General features: G+C 54.1%; 1 protein-coding gene across 2 annotated transcripts in view; it reads left to right on the forward strand.

Moving 5' to 3' along the window:
- Nucleotides 1-22,739, forward strand: part of KCNQ3 (potassium voltage-gated channel subfamily Q member 3) — a 192,421-nt gene that overhangs the window by 153,621 nt on the left and 16,061 nt on the right. For both annotated transcript variants that reach the window (XM_053661012.1, XM_037166610.2), the window contains 9 exons: nt 569-659; nt 1,990-2,116; nt 3,344-3,516; nt 6,580-6,735; nt 7,623-7,733; nt 9,348-9,443; nt 10,794-10,888; nt 14,914-14,940; nt 22,377-22,579. In XM_053661012.1, coding sequence (XP_053516987.1) covers nt 569-659; nt 1,990-2,116; nt 3,344-3,516; nt 6,580-6,735; nt 7,623-7,733; nt 9,348-9,443; nt 10,794-10,888; nt 14,914-14,940; nt 22,377-22,579 — 1,079 coding nt within the window. The remainder of the gene's footprint in view (nt 1-568; nt 660-1,989; nt 2,117-3,343; nt 3,517-6,579; nt 6,736-7,622; nt 7,734-9,347; nt 9,444-10,793; nt 10,889-14,913; nt 14,941-22,376; nt 22,580-22,739) is intronic.

Consider the following 22,739-nt stretch of genomic DNA (forward strand, 5'->3'; position numbering starts at 1 on the left):
GCTTCAAGAGTACTTTAGAAACAATTCTGAAGGTTCCCCAGGTGAAAGAGGTTATTTCCTTGGGTACCTGTTGACTGTGAAAAACAGAAAACAAACGAGCATACTCAGGTGATAGAGATCTTCACTGAATTGATCAATTGTTGGAATGAGTTTGTTTTCTTTATACGAAGAACTTTTTTTATATATTTGAAAATCATAGCCCTACATGTGCAGGATATGTTATTAATTAATTCACATTCCTAATGATTTACTGAAGCGTGTGTTAACTTCTGGTCTGGGCGGGGCAGTTCTGCAGCCCCTAGAGTTGGGACCAGTAACTGATGGATTCCGCTCACTGGGAAAGTGGAGGCATGCACCGTGTCTAGCCCCCGCCAGCCTTGTTTCTCCAGTCGGAACAGTCACCCTGCCTGCCTTGGTGACTGCTGGGAGGTGAAAGGGACACCACAACACATGTCCACGTCCGATGCAGGTTCTGGCTTCACCCTGCTGTCTGTCACCGCCCCCTGCCCAGCCGTGGAGCAAGCCAGGACCGGACGTGTCCTTAGTCTCCTCCTTCTTTCCCTTCCAGGTTCCTGATCGTCCTGGGGTGCTTGATTCTGGCCGTCCTGACCACATTCAAGGAGTACGAGACCGTTTCGGGAGACTGGCTTCTGTTACTGGTGAGATTGCGCACCCGCCGTGGTGCCGTGTGTCTGGGGTAGACGCTTCTGTGGTCAGACGGTCAGGTCTGCGGGGGGCACAGGTGGAGTGGTTTGGGCCATTTCTTATTCCAGGTCAGAGAGAAGGTCGGAGCAAAAACCAGTACACCTTCGGTAAATTCCCGAACACAGCTTCCCGGTCCTCTGAAAGCCAGCAGAGGCCTGTTCCACTTGGAAGCCCACCTTCGCTTTTCCTTCCTAAACCCCAAGGCTCTCTTACTCCATTCAAGGCCAGGTGGAAATTCCATTTTGACATAAAACTTCAGTCCTCCGCCAGGGCCTCCGCCTGTTTGTACTTTCTGTTCTCTCCCCACGGGGGTTGGTAGAGACAGTGGGGCCAGCAGCCCCAGCCAGTCACCTGACACCCTTGCCTCTCCTCTCCTCACATCCTCACCTGAAATATATGGAAATACCAGGTGAGCAGCACATGCCGATGGGCTGGATGCGGCCTCCTCTGCAGCAGGCAAAGGCCCCAGGAAGGACTGGCTCTTCCTGCAGCCCCCACAGCCGACCAGCCCCCTCAGGGAAGAGGTGCCCTCCCCCCAGTTTTGTGGACCCCCCAGGGCGCAGCAGATCCTGTGCCTCACACTGACATGCCATCCTGGGCTCCAGCATCAGCAGGTGCCTCCTGAGGGCAGGTGTTCGCCATCTGATTGATCCTCACAGCCCCGAGCTGAGACCTGAGCACGTGAACCCCCTTCCCAGGAGCCAGGTTTCTGGGATGGCTGAGGAGCAGCAAGTCCCCAGGGGCCCAGGGAGACCACCAAGGAGAGAGGGAGGTGGGGCTGACCCAGCGGCCCGGGAAGCAGCGTGGCGCTCACGCCGCGGGGCGTGAGCCTTGGCCCCAGCCTGGGGTTCGTTCTTTGTCACTTCATAGCCCCAAGAAACTTGTTGAGCTGCTCCATGCCTCGGTTTCTCAAAACGTGAAAGGAGCGTAATCTGATGGAGCACTCCCTCGGGGCGGCGCCTGGCCCAGAATCTGCGCTCAGCCGCTTTGGCCACGGTTAGCAGAGCCGGGCCAGGTGCTGCGTGGGATTAATGGCTGGTTTCACTGAAACCTCTTCACCCCAATTGCACTTCTTAGGGACTTTTAATACATTAGAGCGATTTTTAAAAACGATCCATTGGAACATAGAGGAAGAAGAACAAGCAATCACTTTGCAAGTCTGAATGTTTGGATGGGAGCTGCCTCCCGGCTGGAGGACACCTGCTCTCTCCCTTCCACCAGCAGAGCAGCAACCCCCGTGGAAACCGCGATTAATCCATGTCTCTTCATTCACCTTCAACACAGGAAACGTTTGCAATTTTCGTTTTCGGAGCTGAGTTTGCCTTGAGGGTCTGGGCCGCTGGGTGCTGCTGCCGATACAAAGGCTGGCGGGGGCGGCTGAAGTTCGCCAGGAAGCCCCTGTGCATGTTGGGTAAGCCCCGTACCCCTGTCCGCCACGGCTGAGTCCCTTCCGTTGGTGCCTTTTTTCTATGGGGACATTTTCAGCAGACTCTCTTACTTTTGGGAATTCACAGGGCTCTGCAGAGGCCAGGCCATCCTGTCCCCCCATCGCTGTGAGCTGGAGGCCCCTTGCTGCGCCTGCTCCTCACAATGAGCACACGGAGCAGGGGTCCTTCGTGGGGCAGGGGGCGCACTTGGCACTTGGGCTGTGGAACAGCCAGTCCGTTGTAGGACACTGAGCAGCTCGGTCCCTTGCCGAGCAGCACCCTGTCACGGTGACAGCCCCATGGCCCGTGCATCTCCAGACTGGCTGCGGTGGGGGCAGCAGGTGCGACACCACTGCAGGTTGAGAATTGCCTCTGTAGGACCGCATTATGGCCATTTTCCAGAGGTGGAAACTGAGGCTCCTGGAGCTGAGTCATGTAACAGGCACACAGGGAGGGACTAGCATATTCCCTCCTAAAACCCAGGTCTGGATGAACCTGGTCCCTGTGCCCTCCCCCCACCGGCCACCGTGCTGCTGTGTCTCCACCCAAAGGTGCTTTGCAGAGGTGTCACTGAGGCCTGCGTGTGGGTGTAGTCTTTCTGGTAGCCCACTCACCCTGTTGGCACCGGGTGGACCCGTGTGCTCCCATGTGAAGGTCCTACCGAAATCACAGAGCAGCTTGACAGAGTCTGCTGCAGAGATGCTTGGGGACTTAGGGCATCGAATCCCAGGGATGGCTAAAGGTGCAGGACCATAGAACGTCAGGGCTGGACCGACCCTCCACAGGCCTTTTAGTCCAGCAGCCCTCCTGTCTGATGCTCCAGTCCCCTTCGCAGTAGTCTGCAGCCGGTCATGCAGACTGCTCGCATACCTCTAATCATGGGGTGCTCACTACCTTTCAAGGCACATCATACATCATCTTAACTCCTCTGACTCCCTCCAGTGTTTCAGCTCAGCCATTCTGGTCCTCCTCTCCATTCTAGCAGATTCTCCTTTTATCAGGAAAACGTGCTGAGTGGCTCCAACTGCACCTTATACCCTACGTTCCCCCCTCTGTCACGGGAGAGTCATCCTGCTTAGCGTATGTGGTTGATGTCGCGGTTTAACACAGCCACGCTCGCCATGTGCCCGTGTGCTGGCAGACAGTGGCTGTGATGGCCCCGCTGTAGCCCCGGGCAGCTCTGGTCACTGGCCCTTTGTCCTCTCTCCCAGACATCTTCGTGCTGATTGCCTCTGTGCCCGTGGTCGCCGTGGGCAACCAGGGCAATGTCCTGGCCACCTCCCTGCGGAGCCTGCGCTTCCTGCAGATCCTGCGCATGCTGCGGATGGACCGCAGGGGCGGCACCTGGAAGCTCCTGGGCTCGGCCATCTGCGCCCACAGCAAAGTAGGTGCCACAGAGAGGCCACGAGACCACGGCGTCTCCTCCAGTACGATTTGCCTAGATGGAGGGGGAGGGCGTTTGGCCACACTGATGATGATGGTGACAGTGAGGAGCAGGAAGAGGGGCGGGGCGTAAGCAGTGTGCTGCAGTGAGCGGAAGCAGGTAGGCCCGGGCTCCGGTCTCAGCTCCACCAGGTACAGACGACCGGCCAGTTGGCCTGTTTGACCTGCAGTTTCCTCATTTCTAAAACAGGGATCATAATACCTCTGCCCCTGGGGTGAAATGAGCTAATGCAAGGTAATGTAGGATGGGAGGAGGTTCCAGAGTCATGCAGACTGGTGGGAATCCAAACCCCACTGGTGTGACCTTGGAGATTTTCTGTAACCTCCCCAGGACTTAGTCCCGCATTTGGGAAATGAGAATAATAACACACTCACCTCCCGTGAAAAGCACTCAGACCACACCCAGCTTGTGGAGATGGCACCGTTGCTATTGGTCGGTGCCTAGAACATGGGTTAGTTTGCCCCAGGAGTTGGGCACGATTGTCTCCTCATTACACCGATAAGGACACAGGGGCAGAAGGGGGCAGCGACCTGCCCACGGTCATGCAGCGGGACGCACCCCAGGCAGCCCAGCTCCAGAGCCCACATTCAGTGGTTTGCTGCTAGTCACCATGGAGCGCAGCTCTCGGAGGGACAGCAGGAGCTGGGACAGTGGGGCTCAGTCTGACCCCTTCCCAGAGTCCCATGTACTCGAGCAGGTGTGGAAACTGAGGCAGGCAGAGCCCTGCACCTGGAGCTGTGGCGCCCTCGGATCGCCCAAACCTCAGGGACCACATGGGTTTAGCACCCGTCTCGGCTGGGCCCTGGAGAGTGAAGGAGAGTCCCGTGCCCCACTCGGGCAGGGAAGCCCTCCGCAGGCCAGTGCAGGAGAAGTCAGTGAAGGACCTCAGAGATGGCAAGTGTGCAAGGCCTGTGTGACACAGAGCCAGAGTTTTAAGGACAGGAAAGGCAGGCTCTGCTCCCAGAATGAAGAAGCCCTGGCATCACCATGACCGAGCTCAACAGTGTTGACGTCTTCAGGCACACGCAGGGTCTGATGTGGGTTGGGTGCCCCCATCTGTCTTGAACACGAGAGTCACTGAGGCAAGGGAAGGGGCCCTGGAGCATCCTGCAGGCTGGAGTTCCTGCCTGTCACTCCTCACAGTGGCTGGACCCCGGTCCTCCAGCCCCGACCTGACTGCAGGGGGCTTGGGCACATGCCAGACATCGGGCACCAGTTGTAGCCTTGGCCACAGAGCTGCTGGTGAAAATCACATAAAGGCAGAATTACCCCGAACAGCCTTTTCAAGACGGCAAAGCACAGAGTTGAGACCCATTCTCGCTCCTCATCAGCACGATTACACCGCCCTTAATAATCCGACGCAGCCAGTTTTTCTGCACATGCGATATTTCCTTGTAAGTTAAGCACCAGGTGAAACTTCTGACTCACATTAGGGCCAGAAGGTATGAAAACACATAGGAACGCAAGGACCACCTGCAGCGAGGTGCTCGCGCCCAGACATGAGCATGCAGAAGGATGACCTAATTCCTGCCTGCCTTCTTGAACCCTCTGCAGGGCAGGCCCCGGAAGAGGAGAATGGCTGGCTGGCCTGCACGCACCCTCCACTCTGACTTGTTTGCTGTGTGGGGGCTCACACCTGTGCACTGTGCGTGGGCAGCCCGGTGGGAAGCCAGTCCGAGTGGCACCTGAGCGTAATGAAGTGCGAGGCATTTAGAGAAGACTGCTTGGAAAAGAGCAGAGGCATGAGGAGCTTGGGATAAGCCCTCTGTCTAGTTGGGAGCGCCAACATCCAAGGAAGTGTCATATGGAGGTGACGGGAGTCTGAAGATGGCATGACGATGCTCTGGGCAGTCTCTTGGAGAAGGATAGTTCAGGCAGCAGTAGTTCAGCATCAGCAAAGGCACAGGGGAGACGGGAAGCAACCTGTCAGCAAGATCCCGGTGACCCAGAAGGCCAGCCGACTGGCCGCTGATGGTCAGGTGGGTGACGTACATTGATGTGCACAACTTTGTTCTCTGGAGACTCAACAAGAATGACAGGCTTAATCTCTACACGGTGTGCCAATAACCTTGACCTTCTCCCCACCCAAGCTGCCATGCTAAGCCTTGACACTGGGACAGAATGAGAGAAACGGCCTTAGAGGGTGTCGTGGTCGGGTGTCGGAAACCACAGTTACACCATCTTTGCCATCCCTCTTACTATGCCTGCCTCCTTACTGTGCCTGAACGCTTTTTAAAGTGTATTTTATATTGATTATGCTATTACAATTGTCCCATTTCGTTCTCCCCATTATCCCCCTCCCCCTTTTTTTGCAGCCAGCTTTCCCATGTTTCCTTACTCATGTGTCCTAGTCTATCAGGTGATAACATGCAGGACATGACAGGTTTTATGTGTTTTACACTTGTTTTTAATATGGCTCCAATCAGTAGGCAACTAACACAGAAACTGTGCATTCCACCAGCGATGCACGTTGCTGCCTGGAACTCTATGGTCCAGTCCTTTGTTTTAAAAATCAAGGAAATTGAGGCTGGGGAGGGGTCATTGGTCCAGGGTCACGCGGTCACTTGGTGGCACGCTGGGGCCCTGTCCACAGCTCTGTCCCCTGGGCCACAGTGCTGCCCCTTGCTGTTGGCTTCCCAGGAGAACCGAGCTCGATCCTGCGTAGCCCTGCACTGACGAAAGTCTCCAGGGTCCCGAGCCTTGTTTCCGAGGCAGCAGCCGGGCCCTCTCGCCTCCCGGCGAAGCCTCGGGAGCGGTGGTAGCGAGCTCCCCCCAGGAGGAGAGCTTCCTCCTACAGCCCTGAGTTCACTGTGTGCCTGGTGCCAAGAGGGGCCCTGTGCCTGAGCCCATTTTCCAGTGATGGCAGGTGAGGGCCGGAGAAGGCGAGTCACTTGCCCTCAGCCACAGAGCTGGCAGGCTCCGCCCCGTTCCAGTGTGTCTGCCTCCTGTGTCCACCCCACGGCCTCCCGTGAGTCCTTCCCTGGCCTCTGCTTGCTCCCCCAGGAGCTCATCACCGCCTGGTACATCGGGTTCCTGACGCTCATCCTTTCTTCATTCCTTGTCTACCTGGTTGAGAAAGACGTGCCGGAGGTCGATGCCCAAGGAGAAGAGATGAAGGAGGAGTTTGAGACCTACGCAGACGCCCTTTGGTGGGGCCTGGTGAGTCCAAGCCCTGTCTCCTCCCCTCACCCTGGGCGGGGGGGTGGACTGTTACAGCAGCGAGAGGTGGGGCCGGGCCTGGGCAGCTGCATTCTGCAGCCGCAGGGGACAGCTGGACCTCCTCCCTTTTCTGACCTGCCTGTGGGAGGTGCCCCTGCCGACTCTGCACATGGAACGCACAGGCTTTCCATAGTGACAAGTCAGGGCTCGGAGCAGTCTGGCCCCACGGACACTAGGGACCTCACCTCATTAGCTGTAGGCTGTTAGCAGCCACATGCGTACAGACACAGTGACAGAGGCACACACGACTCCGACCTTGAAACATACCTAGAGACACACAACCCCACAGCCGCAGGGACACCGGCCACCCAGGGCAGCACCCCCTGAAGGCCGACTTGGCTCCACAGCCTGGCTCTAAGCCCTTTACCTTTATTAACATATTTAAACTCAAACAACGATTATGAGACCCTTTTTAAAAATGCGGAAACTGAGGCATGACGCAGTTAAGTAGCTAATCCGAGGAAGACAGCTGAGCCAGGTAGTCGCTAACCTGGGATTTGAACTTGGGCAGTTGGGTACATACCGCTAACTGCTTTGACAGCCTGCCTTCTGTGTTCAGGAGTTCAAAACCCACCGGAATACACAACACATACAGACATTAGACATGCCCATGAGTTCGGGTAGGGGACCCGAACTCAGACACGGGCCTCCAGGCCCGCATGGAAGTTCCTTGCTGCTCGGCGGCTTTTCTCCCGCGGGGTCTGCTTCTTGGTGGTACCAGCGCCCGCCCAGCCCGGCTCAGTGCAGAGGCCGACGGGTGGACGCGGGGCACATCCCTGGTTTCCCGCTGCCTGGGGAGCCCCGTGTCTGAACCTTTCTCTCTTCAGATCACACTGGCCACCATCGGCTACGGGGACAAGACACCCAAGACGTGGGAGGGCCGGCTGATTGCGGCCACCTTCTCCTTGATCGGGGTCTCCTTCTTCGCCCTTCCCGCGGTGAGTGCCTCCAACGTTCACCCTGGTGCGACGCGCAGGACCCCTCCCCGCCCGGCCGCAGGTCCGCCTCCCCGCTTCATCTTCCTCCCTGTGGGACTCACGACCCGAACTCCAGCTCTGTCCACTCACTAGCCACCCCCAGCGCACGGCGTCCGCCTGTCTGCCACGGGCTGTGCTGTTCCCTCTGCCGAGAGTGAGTCCTTCAAACGTCTCCTCCAAGTCCCAGTGTCAGGCCGCCTTCTGTAGACTGGCTACCTGCTCCCTCCTCGGGGCATAACCAGGAAAGGCATCTCTGACCCCACGCTGGGATTGCTGGCTTCCACACTTGCCTCCCTGGGACACTGTGAGCAACTTGGGGGCTGAAATGATGCCTTTCATCTACCTATTTCAAATTTGTAAAAATTTTTCATCTACAGTCACCCTACATTATTGTGTTAGTGTCAGGAGGACAACATAGTGAGTAGACATTCACGTGATCGCCTGCTGGTCTAGTGCCCACGTGACAGAGTGCACAGTGTTTAGTTTGTCTTCCTCGCCCATCGCAGTCCTTCAGATGTGGGAGCTCCCTTCCCTTGCTCGTCATCTGCTTGTTTATATTTGAAAAAATGCATTTCCTTCAAAAGCGAGTCTTGACTCCTGATACGATAATTTCCTCAAGCCCAGAGCCTGTAGGTGTAATAGTAACATGAAAATAGACGACAACAGCACTTGTTGAACGTCCTGTGTGCTGGAATCACGCCAAGTGCTTTCCCTTATGCCATTTCATTTAATCTCCATGACAACATTAGGAGTTCGGTGCTGTGCTGACCTCCCTTTTCCAGCGGAGAAACCCGAGGTCTCAGCGGGTTAGTAAGGCCTCCGCAGTTGTAAAGCCCCTGGGTCGTGGGCCTGCCTGGTCTGGCGGTTCTATAGCCTGGCTCTTCCTCAGGAAGGTTGAGAAGGCCCTGCCGATCTAACTGTCCACTTGCTCCCCCCTCACCACCCATCCTGAGGTTGGGGGTGCTCTTTCTCTACTGCAGCCCTCCCTTGGGCTGCTTGACCTCGGACACGTGACCTTCCTCACCTGTCCCGGTGAAGGTCCGTGGGAGTGACACTCGGTTCTCTCTCAAGTCGAAAAGGACGTGCTCTTATCCATTGAATCCATTCTTGGGTCTGACCTGGAAATCAAAACATCACACTTCTGGGAAACTCCAGCTCTTAACAAAAGCCTCAGGTGATGATTCCAGCAGTTAAAGTGATTTTAAATTCCACTCCCATTTACCAGACATGGATTCTGGGTCAGGCCCTCCCCCAGCGGCTCCTGTGCACCCTCCCACTTGTCCCTTGGCGCTGTCGTGAGAGAGGCACTGTCACCCCCTTCCCCGTGCAGGAAGCAGAGGTGCAGCACAGAGGAGACTTGCTCAGGGTCTCACGTTGCTGAGCGGCAGACGTGGCTGAGCAAAGGGCTGCAGAAGTGTCAGAGTCCGGCCTTCCTGACTTTAAGGCAACCTACTCCCTGCCAGCGAAGGAGGGGTCTTTCCCCTCTCCCCATCACTCAGCATTGTCACTGGGGGCCTGGGCGTGGGGCTCAGAGAGTCCCCAGGGGCTGACTCAGAGTGGGACTTCTCCCTCCAGGGCATCCTGGGCTCCGGGCTGGCCCTCAAGGTGCAGGAGCAGCACCGTCAGAAGCACTTTGAGAAAAGGAGGAAGCCGGCTGCTGAGCTCATTCAGGTCTGTGTCTGTCTGGGCCTGGGGCGGGCCGGCTGGATTAAGATCTGTGGTGTGCATGCACAAGTGGTACACGTGTGCATGCATGTGTGCAAGTGCATACAGTTTGCATGTGTGTACATGTGTGTTTGCACGCATGTCCGTGTGTTCGGGAGAGGGAATGACCACGAACTAGGACGGACCCAGGACCATGGGTGCTTGTGGGTAATTGTGGGCGTTTGTGTGGTTATCGATGTGGCCTCTCTCTGGGGGTTACTTAGCGACAATCCTATTATTCTTCCATCATGTTGTAAGCCAGTCAGGAAATAGACACAGAACTCACACAGACACCAGCCCATCTGCTATTTTACATTTTCATCTGCAGTGGAGAATTTAGGTCTTTCTCCTCCCCGCCCCAATCCTGACCTGGGGACCTGCAGGGAAGGGTCAACCTAGTAGAGTCCAGGAGCTTAGCCAGTCACCTCCGAGGAGCGGGGGCCCCTCACATCTGCCAAAGTCAGAGAGCCCATACGGCAAAGCAGGAAGAGATGCCTTACAGGTGCACAGTCCTGAACACTTCACCCATTCGGCCTGCGGGGTACCTGCCAGCTCTCCACCTCCGTCACCCCCACCATGGGCTGGGGGTCAGGGATAGTAGCCAGAGGTGGTGACAAAGGCTGAAGTAGTCCCTCTTCAGAGGGACTTTCTCCTTTATGGGCCATTGAGAGCACAGAGGACAAGACAGTAGTGTCCTGGGTACAGCCACATAGGACAGAATGTGTGCATGACCACCCTCTCGTGAACTTGTGCCCACTGCGGTGAGTGTCTCTGTGGTCTGATCCTGGGTGGGACGTGGTGTAACCCTGTACACTGTCATCTCCTGGCCAGTCGCAGTCGCCTGGAGTTTGCCCCCTTACCCCCCAAACCCCAGACCACCCCAGCATCCCCGTGGCTCCAGTGTGTTAGAATCCAAACCCTACCTCCTTGTCTCTTGCACCCAGAAATGGGACAACAGGCGATACGTGTCTTCCTACTGGTTTGAGTGTCTCAGGGAACCTGAGACAAGTCCCTGCCTGTCAGAGACTTCATACCCAGCACTCCACTCCACCCCCCATCCCCCCCCCCCCCCCCCCCCCGCACTGCAGCTCACCTCCACCGCACACCCATAGCCCCAGAGGCAGCTCTGAGAGTGTGGGGCTGAGGAAGTGTGTCTTCCCGGAGATGCTACAGAAAGGCAGACCGTGGCTTCCCTGGGAGTGGCCCTGGCGCTCATTTAAATGCTCAGGAGTCAAGGACGTACACAGTGTCCTGCGGCTGTGGGACTCCTGGGAAGGCTTTGGGGTGATACCAGCTCCCTCCTGTCTCCCCCCACAGGCTGCCTGGAGGTACTATGCTACCAACCCCAACAGGATTGACCTCGTGGCGACATGGAGGTTCTATGAGTCTATCGTCTCTTTTCCATTCTTCAGGCAAGTGGTGACCGCCCCCCCCCCCCCGCCCCCCCTCCCCCGCTCCCAGGCGCTCAGGGCGTGGCCCACCACCCTCCTGAGGGTCTGTGCTGGTAGAATCACTGGGGAGCTTACAGCGTCCCAGTGCCCAGGCCGCACCCCAGGGAGGGGACTCAGCATCGAAGCATTTTTAAAAAGCCTGGATGATGCAGGGTACCACTTGGGGTTACCAGCTAGAGGACATGGGGTGGCAGGTAAGGGAAGGTCTGGTCAATGTTGGAGCAGGATTGGTGGCCGAGGAAGTGGGGGGCCGTTGTGAGGGGCTGCCCTCCCGATTCTGAATGTCCCCACCACCCATCACGGCCAGCACCCGCTGCAGCAGGGCATGCTGGGAATGGCCAGGCAGGAGAATCCGCAGGAGGGACCCTGTGGTGACCTGGGGAGGTGGTTTTGTGTCCCCAGAGGGGGAGATGAGAGAGAAAAGGAAAATAAAGACCTCTTTGCATGGCCAGGGCCTCTGAAAGGGCGAAACGGACACTTACTGGGTGTCCAGTACGTTCCAGGCCTCCCAGTGCACGTGCCACCTAATCCTCACAGGCACCCGCAGAGTCAGTCAGAGGTTCTCAAGTGTGAGGTGCCCTGACCTTCAGGTGGGAGGTCGTGTGAATGCAGACAGTGTCAGCGGGGTACGAGTCCCCAAGGGATTCTGACGCAGTGGCCCAGTGTGCGCACCTGGAGACAGGTTCCACGGTGGGTGGCACCTGGTACCTGGCATGGATGAAGGGACTGGGGCTCAGGAACTTTGGGCATCTTACCCTTTGGGCACCGAAGGGTGAGCAGTAGGGAGCGGGTAGGGAGAGAACCCGGACGGGAATAACCAAGGGGGAAAGGACTCAGGGGCGATGACTTGTAAGGGTGAAGGAGATGAGGAGAAACGAGGCTTCGGTAAATAAGCGATGAAGTCTGAGTTTACTGACTGTGTCTTCTTACTTGTAATTAGACTTGCTTGTTCAGAAAAATACTGTCCGTGGTTCCTTTTGATTCTGAAATTCGTCATTGCTGTAATTGTTTCAGGTTTGGCAGAGAATCAGTCTTCTTTTGGGTAGCGATGGTCTTCTTAGGATGGCAGGTGGCTTTCCCTTAAGAGAACAGAGTGACCTTGAACTCAAAAACAGCATGTGCAACCACACTGAACACAGAACCAAGATGATTTCCGTTTGCTGTGCATCCCAAGCTCTTGGCGACAGGCCCGTTCTTTTGGGTTGACTTGCTGTAAACAAGGCATTGTCCTGGCTGTCAGCGACTGGGAGGCATGCGGTGTGTGGCGGACAGCTGCTGTGATCTGGGAACGTCTGGGAGACTGAGAGAGAACGTTTCTTTCTTTGTTTGCTTTTCCAGGACAAAAGGGTAAAGTCACTAGAGAAATTCACTTAGCAACCACTCTGAAACAAGGCAGGCCCTTTGGAAAGAGTGCCTCTAACTTCCAGCACACCCCGCATGTTTAATGGCAGAGATGTAGTTGATAAGACACTGATATGTCTTGCTTCCTATGGTTTGTTTTTTGTTTTTCTTTCTTTTTTTTTTTTAATAACGACTTGTATTTCACAGACTACAAAAGTTCCTTTACAAAGCGGACGATTCCGTGGTGGTTAGTGTGTGTGCATGTACACACAGCGGGTCCTCCTCCCCCGCCCCTGCAGCCACAGAGCAATTTTCTGTGTCTTCTGCCCATTCTGGATATTTCATACAAAGATGGAGCCACACAATATGTGTCCTTTTTTGTGTGACGTATTTCACGGAGTGCGACATTTTCAAGTGTCACCCCCGGTGTCCTGTGTATCAGACCTTTATTCCTTTCTGTGGCTGAGTGACAATGCACTGTATGTGGCCCATCGTTGACCACGGACCGGTGGAGGGACATTTGGGTCGTAGGCGCCCCCTGGCCGTGATGCTGCCTTGAGCGTTTGGGTGTTTGTCCTGTGGACGTGTGTTTGCAGTGCTCTGGGGCGGGCACCTCTAGGAGTGGAGTTGGTTTCTCTGTGTTTAACTTCCTGCAGAACTGCCAGACTCTTTTCCACGGTGGCCGCCCCGTTTCACATTCCTCCCCCGATTTCGAATGGTGGAGCCCTATTGCCCTTTTCCAGGAGTGGTGCCACATCGAACTCTCCAGCTCAGGGTCATCCTTTGTTAGTTTGCAAGTGTCTCTGTGGCTGGGACTGGAGGTGATGGATGACGGGCGTCCCTTTTAATTTTTCTTTTCTTACCATTTAAAAGAACAAACTCACTGTTTTTGAATTGCAAAGAACCTCAGAAAGTTTCAAGTCCAAATCCAGTTTTCTATGAGAAGAAACTGAGGACCCCAGAAGTTCAAGACCTTATTCAAGGCCACACACTGTGTTGGGCATAGCTGAGACCGAACCCAGGTCTCCCGATCTGCTGGCCAGTGGAGACTGGGTGGACTTGGTGCAGTTAGGTGGTCGGAGTCTGAGAAGGTGCAGGAAGACCCTGGGGGATGATAGCTGACCCTTTATGCAAGCAGAAGTGAGTGCAGATGGGAAAAACCAGATACTGTTTTCCATCAGCAGAAGAGCGTGCACACTGATTGGGTTCCCCAAAAGTGGGAGTAGAGCAGCCTACGGCTGTGCTGCCCAGGATGCTAAACACTTAACCACGTTGGCTGTCGAACATCTGACTATTATTGGTGCAACAGGAACTAAATTTTTAATGGTGCTTTATTTTGATCTTAGTAGCCATTTGTGACTTGTGCCTGCCATATTGAAAGGCGTAGCTCTGGAATCATTCGGTATTGGAATTAAGTTGGAGGGGGCACGGGGAGTGACGCCCCCAATTCTTTAACACGCTCCCTAGTCCTTCTGTTCCCGCCTTCCCCCAGACTGCCCTCTCGCCCCTTCCTTCTCTACGCCTCCTGGAGTCAGCGCCCAGGAGAATTCTAGGACGTCAGAACATTTTCTGTCCACATGCTTCAAGAGAGGAAAGGGGCCGGCGGCTGTGTGACCAGCCCAAGGCCACACTGGAACTGGGTGTTGAGCTGACCCTTGAGCTAGAAATTCCTAACTCTCCAGCCAGTCCCTTTGCTCCGCTCCCGTGATGCCTCTCTTCTCCCCACCTGTCTTCTCCCCTGCCACGCAGATCCCAGGACTCGTTCAGTTTTCACTGTGCACTTACCACGTGCCAGGGATGGGATGCTTAGATTTTAGGGCTAAAAAAAACAGAGGATCTGCCTGCAAAGCAGTTCATGGACTAACACGTAATTATAACACGATGTGAACAGTGTACAGCCCCACAAATGAAGAGATTAGCTCATCGTGGACCCTGGGGAGTAAAATAAGAACTGCAACAAAGGGGCCCTTTCAGCTGGAACTCGAAGGATGAGCACAGCTGTTCCAGGAAGGGAATTCTGGGCATTGCACGTGTGGCTCCATGGTCGCAGCATGGGCTCAGGAGCCAGGTTGCCTGGGTTCGAGTTCTGAGTTCACTGCTTCCTAACTGTGAGACCTTGAGCAATTTCCTTAACCTCTCTGTGCTTTGGTTTCTCATCGGGAAAGCAGGGATGATACCAATACTCACTTCATAGGGTTGTTATGAGGACTAAATGAGTCGATCCGTAAAAGCACTTCAAACAGTACCCAGCTGTTAATGGTTGTCCAGTGATACTTGCAGTGAAGATGGTGATGACAGAGTGATGGGTTTATAGCCACTCAGTGATGAAACTCCTGGTTCCCTGCTCTGTCCCCCGTGCTACACACACCCTCGAGCCAAGCACAGGGCCTGGGGCAGAGAAGGTGCTCAGCCACTGTTTTCTGGTCCAGTAAGTGAAGGGCTGGGAGCCTTGGGGCTCAGAGCAGCGGGGGCTGGGGTCCAGGAGGGGAAGCCCCTCTCACTCGGCGGCCCCTCCAGACTCCACCCTGTCCTTGAGTTCTGCTTTCCTCCTGTATCTTCGCCAAAGGGAAGCTTCGGGGCAGCCTCGGGGGGGGGAGGGTTCCACGTCATCAGCGCTTTATTTTCTCTCTCCTCCTCTCTTGTAGGAAAGAACAGCTCGAGTCCACAGCCAGGTACGTTTCTGATTATGAACTTCTTTTTCCCACCACTGTGTTGAGAGCGAGGGTCTAGTTCCATTCGGTTCAGGTCCCCGGGAGTCCATGCCAGTCACATGTAGAGTTTTGGGACCACTCTTCCCTGTGTCCTCCTCATGTTAATCCATTCAAAGCCACCTCAGTGGTGACCATAGCAACAGCCGCCGCCTGAGTGTCCCCTTGGGCCGGGATTCTGTGCCCAGAGTCCTGTGCACATTATTTCATTGGGTCCTCCCAACCACAATGTATCCTCCTGTCCTCATTTTTGGATTGGAGAGATCTGGGCTCAGAGAGGTTGAGTCACTACTCCCTCCGGGTGACCCGGCTGAGCAGCAAGACCAACATTCAAACTCAGGTCTGAGTGTCAAGGCCATGACATGTCATTGCGTATCACATCATTCGCTCCTTGGGCTCGCGGATGGCTCTTCAGAAAGTGCGTCAAGACTCTACCTGACGATCCCCACCACTGCAGACGTCTCCCCAGTCAAGCAGGCTCACTGCAGGTGCAGGGAGCTTCTGGGCTCTGAGTGCTTCTCTGTCCCTCCCTCTCTGTCCTTCTCAAGGAGATGCCACAATGTCAGGGAGACTGTGTGCCCTGCTCGGGATTGTGAAGAACGACTATCTCTTGCAAATGTCCATTTAAAGTATACACTTTTGATCTATTATTGTGGACAAACTACTTAGGGACCATGCACTGAGTCTCCTAGACATGAAGTTCAAATGCTGTCCTAGATCTGATGGGATTTGGACAGAGGAGGTGACAGGACCCTGGGCCAACTTGTAGGGGAACTGCTTGAGGACAGTAGTCTTTGGGAAGCTGGGTCAGGTCCTTCTGACTGGGGCCCGTGGTACCCCATCCCCTCCATAATCCCACCTGAGGAGAGTTACAGACAGTGCTGGCTAACTCGCACATGGAAACACAGGTCAGCCTCTGCCTTCTTTGCGCCTGTTTCAAATGGATGAGGGTTTCTCTCCTGGATGTGGGGCCACCGCGGGGGACTAGAAGGGACTGGGGGAATGACCATGGCTGGATCTAGGGATATCAGCTAGAGAGCCTGCAGCAGCCCGTGGCTTACTGAGGCAGAGCGGGAGGGGACCTCAGAGACCCTCTTCCAGGTATTCTTACAGAAACTGAGCCCCCCCACCCCCAGGAGGGCAGGCTCGCCCTACGTCACAGAGCTCACCAGCTCCAGGGGTTCCACAGCTCAGGTCTCGGGACCCCCAGTGGGTGCTCTTTCCCCTCCTTTTCTCATGACCAACAGACCTTTAAACCACACAGGTGTGGACACTGCCAATTATGAAATCTACCTTTAGAGCCTTTTCTATACAGATGGGGACAGAAGTCAGCCAATCTGGAGCATACATGTAAAATATCACTGTGCCTGGGTTCATGAATCCCCAGATCGATGCCCTGTGAGGCTTACTGAAAAAGTGGGTGGATAGATGAATGGATGGATGGACGGACGATGGATGCACACACGGACAAACTACTCTACCAGTGTCATAAGCCCAACCTACTCTGGCCTGGACTAGGAGGAACATGTACTAGCTCGAGGGTCCCCATCAGACACAAGGGGAACCCCTGGGAAATAAGGAGTGGGACCTTCTGGGGTCTCTCTCCTCATCTCTGCTCTTTTTGGCCTCACTCTTTCAGCTGACTTCCGCCATCCCGATGATGCGTGGGTGCAGGCAGCTGCAGGGGGTCCCCCGTTTTCCCCTTTGTCTCTGCCCAGCTCCAGTCCGAAAGTCCCCCGGGAGGCACTTAGATTGGCCCACTCTGTGTCTTGTGTGCACACTTTGAACAATCTCTGTGGCTCAGTGAGAAGCTACTGCCAGCCCAACTCTGGGTTATGTGTTCGCCTGTTGGAGTGGACGGGTATGAGTTTGGGATGCTGTGATTGGCAGCCCCTGTTAGTCACTGGGTCGAAGTTAGAGGCATCGGCTCCTGAATAGAAGATGGTCCTTTTTCCTGAAGCATAGGGATGAAACACAGAGCGGACAGAAATTACTGTTGTCCATGACAGGCATCAATTCTACCCATGAATTCTCAGATCCCTCAAAATAGTATTGCATTGCGGAACATCAACAGTATACCTCACCAAGCCTCATTTATCCTATAGATTACACCAGAAGAGACTGCTATTTTGTGCTGGGATATTACTTTCAACATCAGTTATACTATTCACTGCATGTGCAGCACTGCTGGTGATTAGGGGCACTGGTCTGATGGAAACTAGCATTTTTGAATTTTTAAAACAGGTAGTTGTTGACAATAACCATTTGCTTGAGCCCAATGGCGCACTTTGCATGTTCACGCAATTCAGTCTGAACAGCAGCCTTCAGGACTCTTCTGCTGTCTTTGGAGAGAGAAGTGTGTTCAGGCGGCTTCTTTATCTCCTGTCTGTATTATGTCCTTCCCAGTGCAAAGCTGTCAAGTTCAGTAGGCGAAAGGATCAGAGAATTCAGGCATAATAGCAATCATTTAGAAAGAATGCTTACTGTTTGCCAGGTATCGTTCTAAACACATCTAGCCCCACAGTGAGCCCATGAATAGACGCTACTTTTAATTCTCATTTTACAGGAGAAAACTGAGGTTCAAAGAGGCAAGTGACTCGCACAAAGTCGTGTTGCTAAGAACGCAGCAAGAGTAGGACTCAGATCTTCATAGTCCGTGATCGCAGCCACTCTGCTGGTCCTCGTGGCTGTTGGGAACAGTTAACCTAATCCATTGTTTTGTTCCTACTGCCTTCTCTTGGCTCGTGGAGCTGCAGTTCCTGCCGTGAGAGGGGGCCATGCAGGCAGGGAAAGGCTCAGCGCCAGGGTATACCACAGAGTGCAGGAGCACACGGTCAGATGCTGTAATTCACACTTTGCCTCCTCCCTGCAACATTAGCCCCATGAGATTCATCTCACACAGTGATGGATGAGGTTGGCAATAAATCTCCTCTGTGCCCTGGAATCAACAACTACTAAAGGTGCACAGGAATGGAAAGTTCAATTAAGCCAAGCCCCTCATTTTACTGATGAGAAAATTGTTACCTGGAGCAAAATAAGAGCCTTGGACTCAATCCCATGGCTCTTACTATTTCGTGCCACCCAGACAGACCCCATGACACCGGTGCCAGGCCGTGAGTACCTGACATGTGGAGATGGGACGCGGACCGGTTGTTTAACCTCAGAGTCATTCCCAACACTGAGGCTTAGTCTCGGGTTTCCCTGTGGGACACGGGGGAGTGTAGACCTGTAGCACCTCATTCCCTCTGAATTATCAACCAACTGGAAAATAGACACGGGAGTTTTCTGCAAAGGATCAAAGTATAGGCTGTGTGTACCGGATAAAGCGGGTTGGCTCTGGGGGGACAATGAGCTTTGTAACACTTTCTACTGTAAGTCTGGCTGAGTTTCAGATAAAAAGTCAGATTCCTTTAGGGTTTAGGTGCGGGTCACGACTGATGCAAAGGCTGGGGGGGGGGGGGGGGAAGTCAGGGACTTGCCCGGAGCTATGGCTGGACTTCCCTGGGGCTGAGACCTGAGCCAGGAGCCCAGGACATGGGCTACCTCTGCCAGGACAGAACACCTTGATTTTACTTCTCTGTCCCCAATTCATTTAGTTCCAGCTTTTTCAATACACATTTCAAAATTGTCTGTCTGCGCCTAACCAATCAGGGACCCCAGCTTTCCAAGGAAACCTGATGTCAGCTCCGGGGAGGGCTTTTCATGCTGCCCGCAGCACCTCCGAGCCCAAGGCCTGAATCGGGACTGCAAATGCACGTGGGGAGAGGCAGAGGCGGGTTTTGAATTTCAGGGGCGCACTGTGCCTTGCCCTTGATCATCCTGTAGAGTTTTAGAGTTCAGGCAACACAATTCAGAAGTAAACTGGTGACCCACTTTGCTGGAGGGAGAATTCTGTAGCCTCCCAGATGCACTGGCCCCGAGCAATTCAGAGCAGAGGTTTCTGACCAGTGCCCGGCACATCCAGATTCCTGGTGCTGAAGAAACCCATCTCATAAAAACCCTGCTCTGTGGCCAGTGGGGTATTCAGTGAGCGTAGTCACAGCCGTTCCAACTGTTAGCAGTTGCAATGAGCCATTGAAATGCCCAACAAGTGAAACTTAAATTCGGCCCAGATGGAACCCAGAGAGTCCTCTCATTCTCTTTCCAGTAGTCAGCACTTATGCTGAGGTTTCACGTCAGGACAGCGTGGCTGCTGTTGCTTTTGTCTTGCTTCGTTTATCTGGAAGGTCAAGTTCAGTGACGATGGAGGATGTTTGAGACTAGAGTGAAGAAGTGCTATAAAGTAATATATAGAATGTCAAGTCTAATAGAAAGATAAAAAGAAACTTAAAAGAACTTATTTCAATTTATTTATTTATGACTTCTTTTTTTTTCTTTGTGGCCAGGGGACATTTTATCCACCCTTTTTACACACCATTAGCCCTCTCCTGCTGAGGTGGGAAGAGAATGCTTTCCGGAGATAACGATGACAGCCAGTGTTTCTGGAAGGCTTCTCTCATCCCAGACAGTGGCTCAGCAGTCTCCATGCACCCGCACTTAACCCTTGACCTGCTGGGAGGGCTGGCTGTCACCCTCCTGCAGGAGAGGAGGCAGGGGACCGGAGAGGATGAGCCTGGTGTCCTGGGGCACGTCCTTCTCTGGACTTTTCCACCCAGGCTGCTATTGCTCCAAAGCCCATGATTCTTGCCGTGACCCTGCACCCTGGGATGTGCTCAGCAGGGGTATGTGCCAGGTTCGGAGGTGACCAGGCAGAGTCCTTGCTTTGCTCGGATTGCAGCAGTGGGGCGAGCAGACATGGGACGCACTATCTCCACACAGTAGGTTACACTGAGACAGAGAAAAGCACAGCATGTCTTTGGAACAGAGGTGGGCACGTAATTTCCAAGGTGGGGGGCGCAGGCAGTTTTAAAGGGCAGATGGAATGAGGTCACGGAAAAGGCAAGAAAGGGCACGACAAGCTGTAGGACCTGTGGGTACCCATCCATGCAGGAGGAGACTTGGGGGCCAGCAAGGGACATGGTGGCCAGAGAAGGACAGACCCTCAAGATATGTACCAGGGGCCAGGAAGAAGGGGGCCTGAGAAGCGACTGGTCTACAGGCCCCTTTACTCACTCATAGGTAGGGAGCGTCTTCCACGTATGTTGAGTCGCTTTCCCGTGCAGTCCAGTCTTTCCAGCGGACCCTGATACATTGTTCTTCATCCTATCAGTCGTTCATCCACTTCAGGTGGGGGAAGCAGGTTAGCAAACCGTGACTTCGACTCAGGAAAGTGAGTCGCATCTGTGTGTTGGAGGTTCTCTGAATTGACCCTGGGCAGGTCACTCAGGTAGCAGTGAGGGTGAGAGAGAACAGTGCAGAGGCAGTGAGGAACCACAAAGGTTCGGGCGTGTGTTCACTCATTTGTGTGTGTGTGTGTTCAGGGCCAGTCTGACGGCAGAAACAGCAGATGTTACTATGTGTAATGCTCCCCAGGCGTCTAGGAGGCAGACGTTGTTAGACTCGCTGAACCCTCGGGGACCTGGTGCTCAGTCAGCATCAGGCTCCTGCTTGGTTGGGGGTGTCCCAGCCTCCTCTGCAGCTCCGACACCCGTGACCTCTCCACACCACGGCACAAAGACGTCAGCAGCTCTGGCACCGAGCGCGTGGCTGTGATAGCCAGACACCCTCTTAGAAATACTAAATTATCTCTGACTTGACAGCCCACATCCATTCACTTATGCAATTATTCCACAAGTGCATGACATGCCTACTATGTGACAAGCCCTGTGCGGGTGATGGGGAGGAAGCCACTGAGCTGAGTTTGTCCATGTGTGAAAACATGCAGTTTGGCTTCTCTCTGCTGTGTACCAACTGCATAGAAAGGGCTGAGGAATGGAAGAAATTCGTATTTATTGAGTACCTACTATGTGCCTGCTCTATGCCATATCCTATGCCAACATTACCTAGCAATCAGGTAGAGCAGAAATGCTTCTCCCTGTTTTCAAGATGAGGTAACTGAGGCTCACAGATGTGCCCAGGCCAGAGACGTGCCCAGGGTCATCCAGAGGCTGAAGGGCAGAGCTGGACTTCAAGTCCAGGTGCAGCTGGTTTTGCACCAGGACGACTTTATACTGGACTTAGTAACTGTTTTGTTTTTTTCCTGTGCCAAAAATGCTTTGGGAAGTAGGATGATATCCAGGGACCCTTCCTCAGAATAACAATTTTGAATCCATAAGTAAAATGCACGCATTTACAAGAAAATCTGGTTACAGTGGACCCTTGAATAGCATGGGAGTTTGGGGGCTGACCGCCACAGTCAAAAATCTACAGTAGACTTTTGACTCCCCCAGAACATAACTACAGCCATCCCTGGTATCCATGGGGATTGGTTCCAGGACCCCCACGGACACCACAATCCACAAACGGTCAAGTTCCTTATGAAATGGCAGAGACCAGTAACGCCTACGGTTGGCCCACCAGATCCGTGGATTCCCATGTGCAGATCAAAAACACTGTTTTGATCGCAGTTAGTTGAGTGTCTAGCTGTGAAACCAGGGGAATACAGAGGGCCAACAGTGTATTTATTCTTTAGAATCCACTCTAAGTGAACCTGCACAGTTAAGCCCAAGTTATTCAAGGGTCAACACTATATTGACACACAGCCATCCAAAAATTTAAACATTTGAGATGGGTCATGTACACGCTTCTCTGTGACAAATCTGGTGACAGGACCTGGTGGCAGGTTGAACGCTACCATCACTTTGGAACTGTGACAAGCACAGGGTATAAAATGACCTGTGCTTTCTGTGGTGGAAAGTTGAGGCATGTGACGGGGACATTCAGGATCTGAGTGGGGCGTGTTACCTACAATCATAATATGGAAAGACACGCTAAATTCCAGCTAGATGTTAGCAAATCGAAGGAGCCGTGTTTTCCCCATCCAAGCTCATGGACACCCCTAAATTCTATACGTGGAGGGGTGTCTGTGGACACCAGGTTAGGGTACCAGCCTCGTGCAATTTATGTTACTTAATTCTGCCCGGGAGACAAGTGATCAGGCTTTTCCCGCGCAAGCCGCTGTCTGGGCAGCGTGGAGTGGTCCAAAGGAAGTTACTGGGGCCAAGGAGATGGAGAAAGGATGAGGCATTGCTGTGCACGGAGGCGAGCCAGCGTCTTCAGTGCAGCTCCGCGTAAGCAGAGGGCATGGAAGTGCAGAGGAGCTCACGAACGTGCCCCACGTTGTCGAGCTAGGGTGTGAACCCAGCCCTGCCCCACCCGAGCCTCTCCATCCGGTGTGGCGTGGAGGGCGCCTGTCCCACTCATGCGTGGAGGAGAGTGTGTGAGTCTTTATGGAGAGGGATGGGAAGTTCCGAAAGCCTGCACTCAAGGAGGAAAATTGTTCACTTTTGCTTATTTTGTAGCCAAAAGCTGGGTCTCTTGGATCGGGTTCGCCTTTCTAATCCTCGTGGTAGCAATACTAAAGGAAAGCTATTTACCCCTCTGAATGTAGATGCCATAGAAGAAAGTCCTTCTAAAGAGCCAAAGCCTGTTGGCTTAAACAATAAAGAACGCTTCCGCACCGCCTTCCGCATGAAAGCCTACGCTTTCTGGCAGAGTTCCGAAGGTAAGGCCTTCCTCCCCCGCCCCCTGCCCGAGACCTCCACTCTGGCTCCCCCGGCCGCCTCCTTCCCTCCATCCCCCATCAAAGGACCCTCCAGTCTGCAAAGTAGCCCATTCCCTACCCTCCCTGAACCAGCTCCTCATTTCATCTCATTTACGTCCCA

Source organism: Artibeus jamaicensis, unplaced genomic scaffold, assembly GCF_021234435.1.
Source record: "Artibeus jamaicensis isolate MK-2021 breed Jamaican fruit bat unplaced genomic scaffold, CSHL_Jam_final scaffold_916, whole genome shotgun sequence".
Classification (NCBI taxonomy): Eukaryota; Metazoa; Chordata; class Mammalia; order Chiroptera; family Phyllostomidae; genus Artibeus; species Artibeus jamaicensis.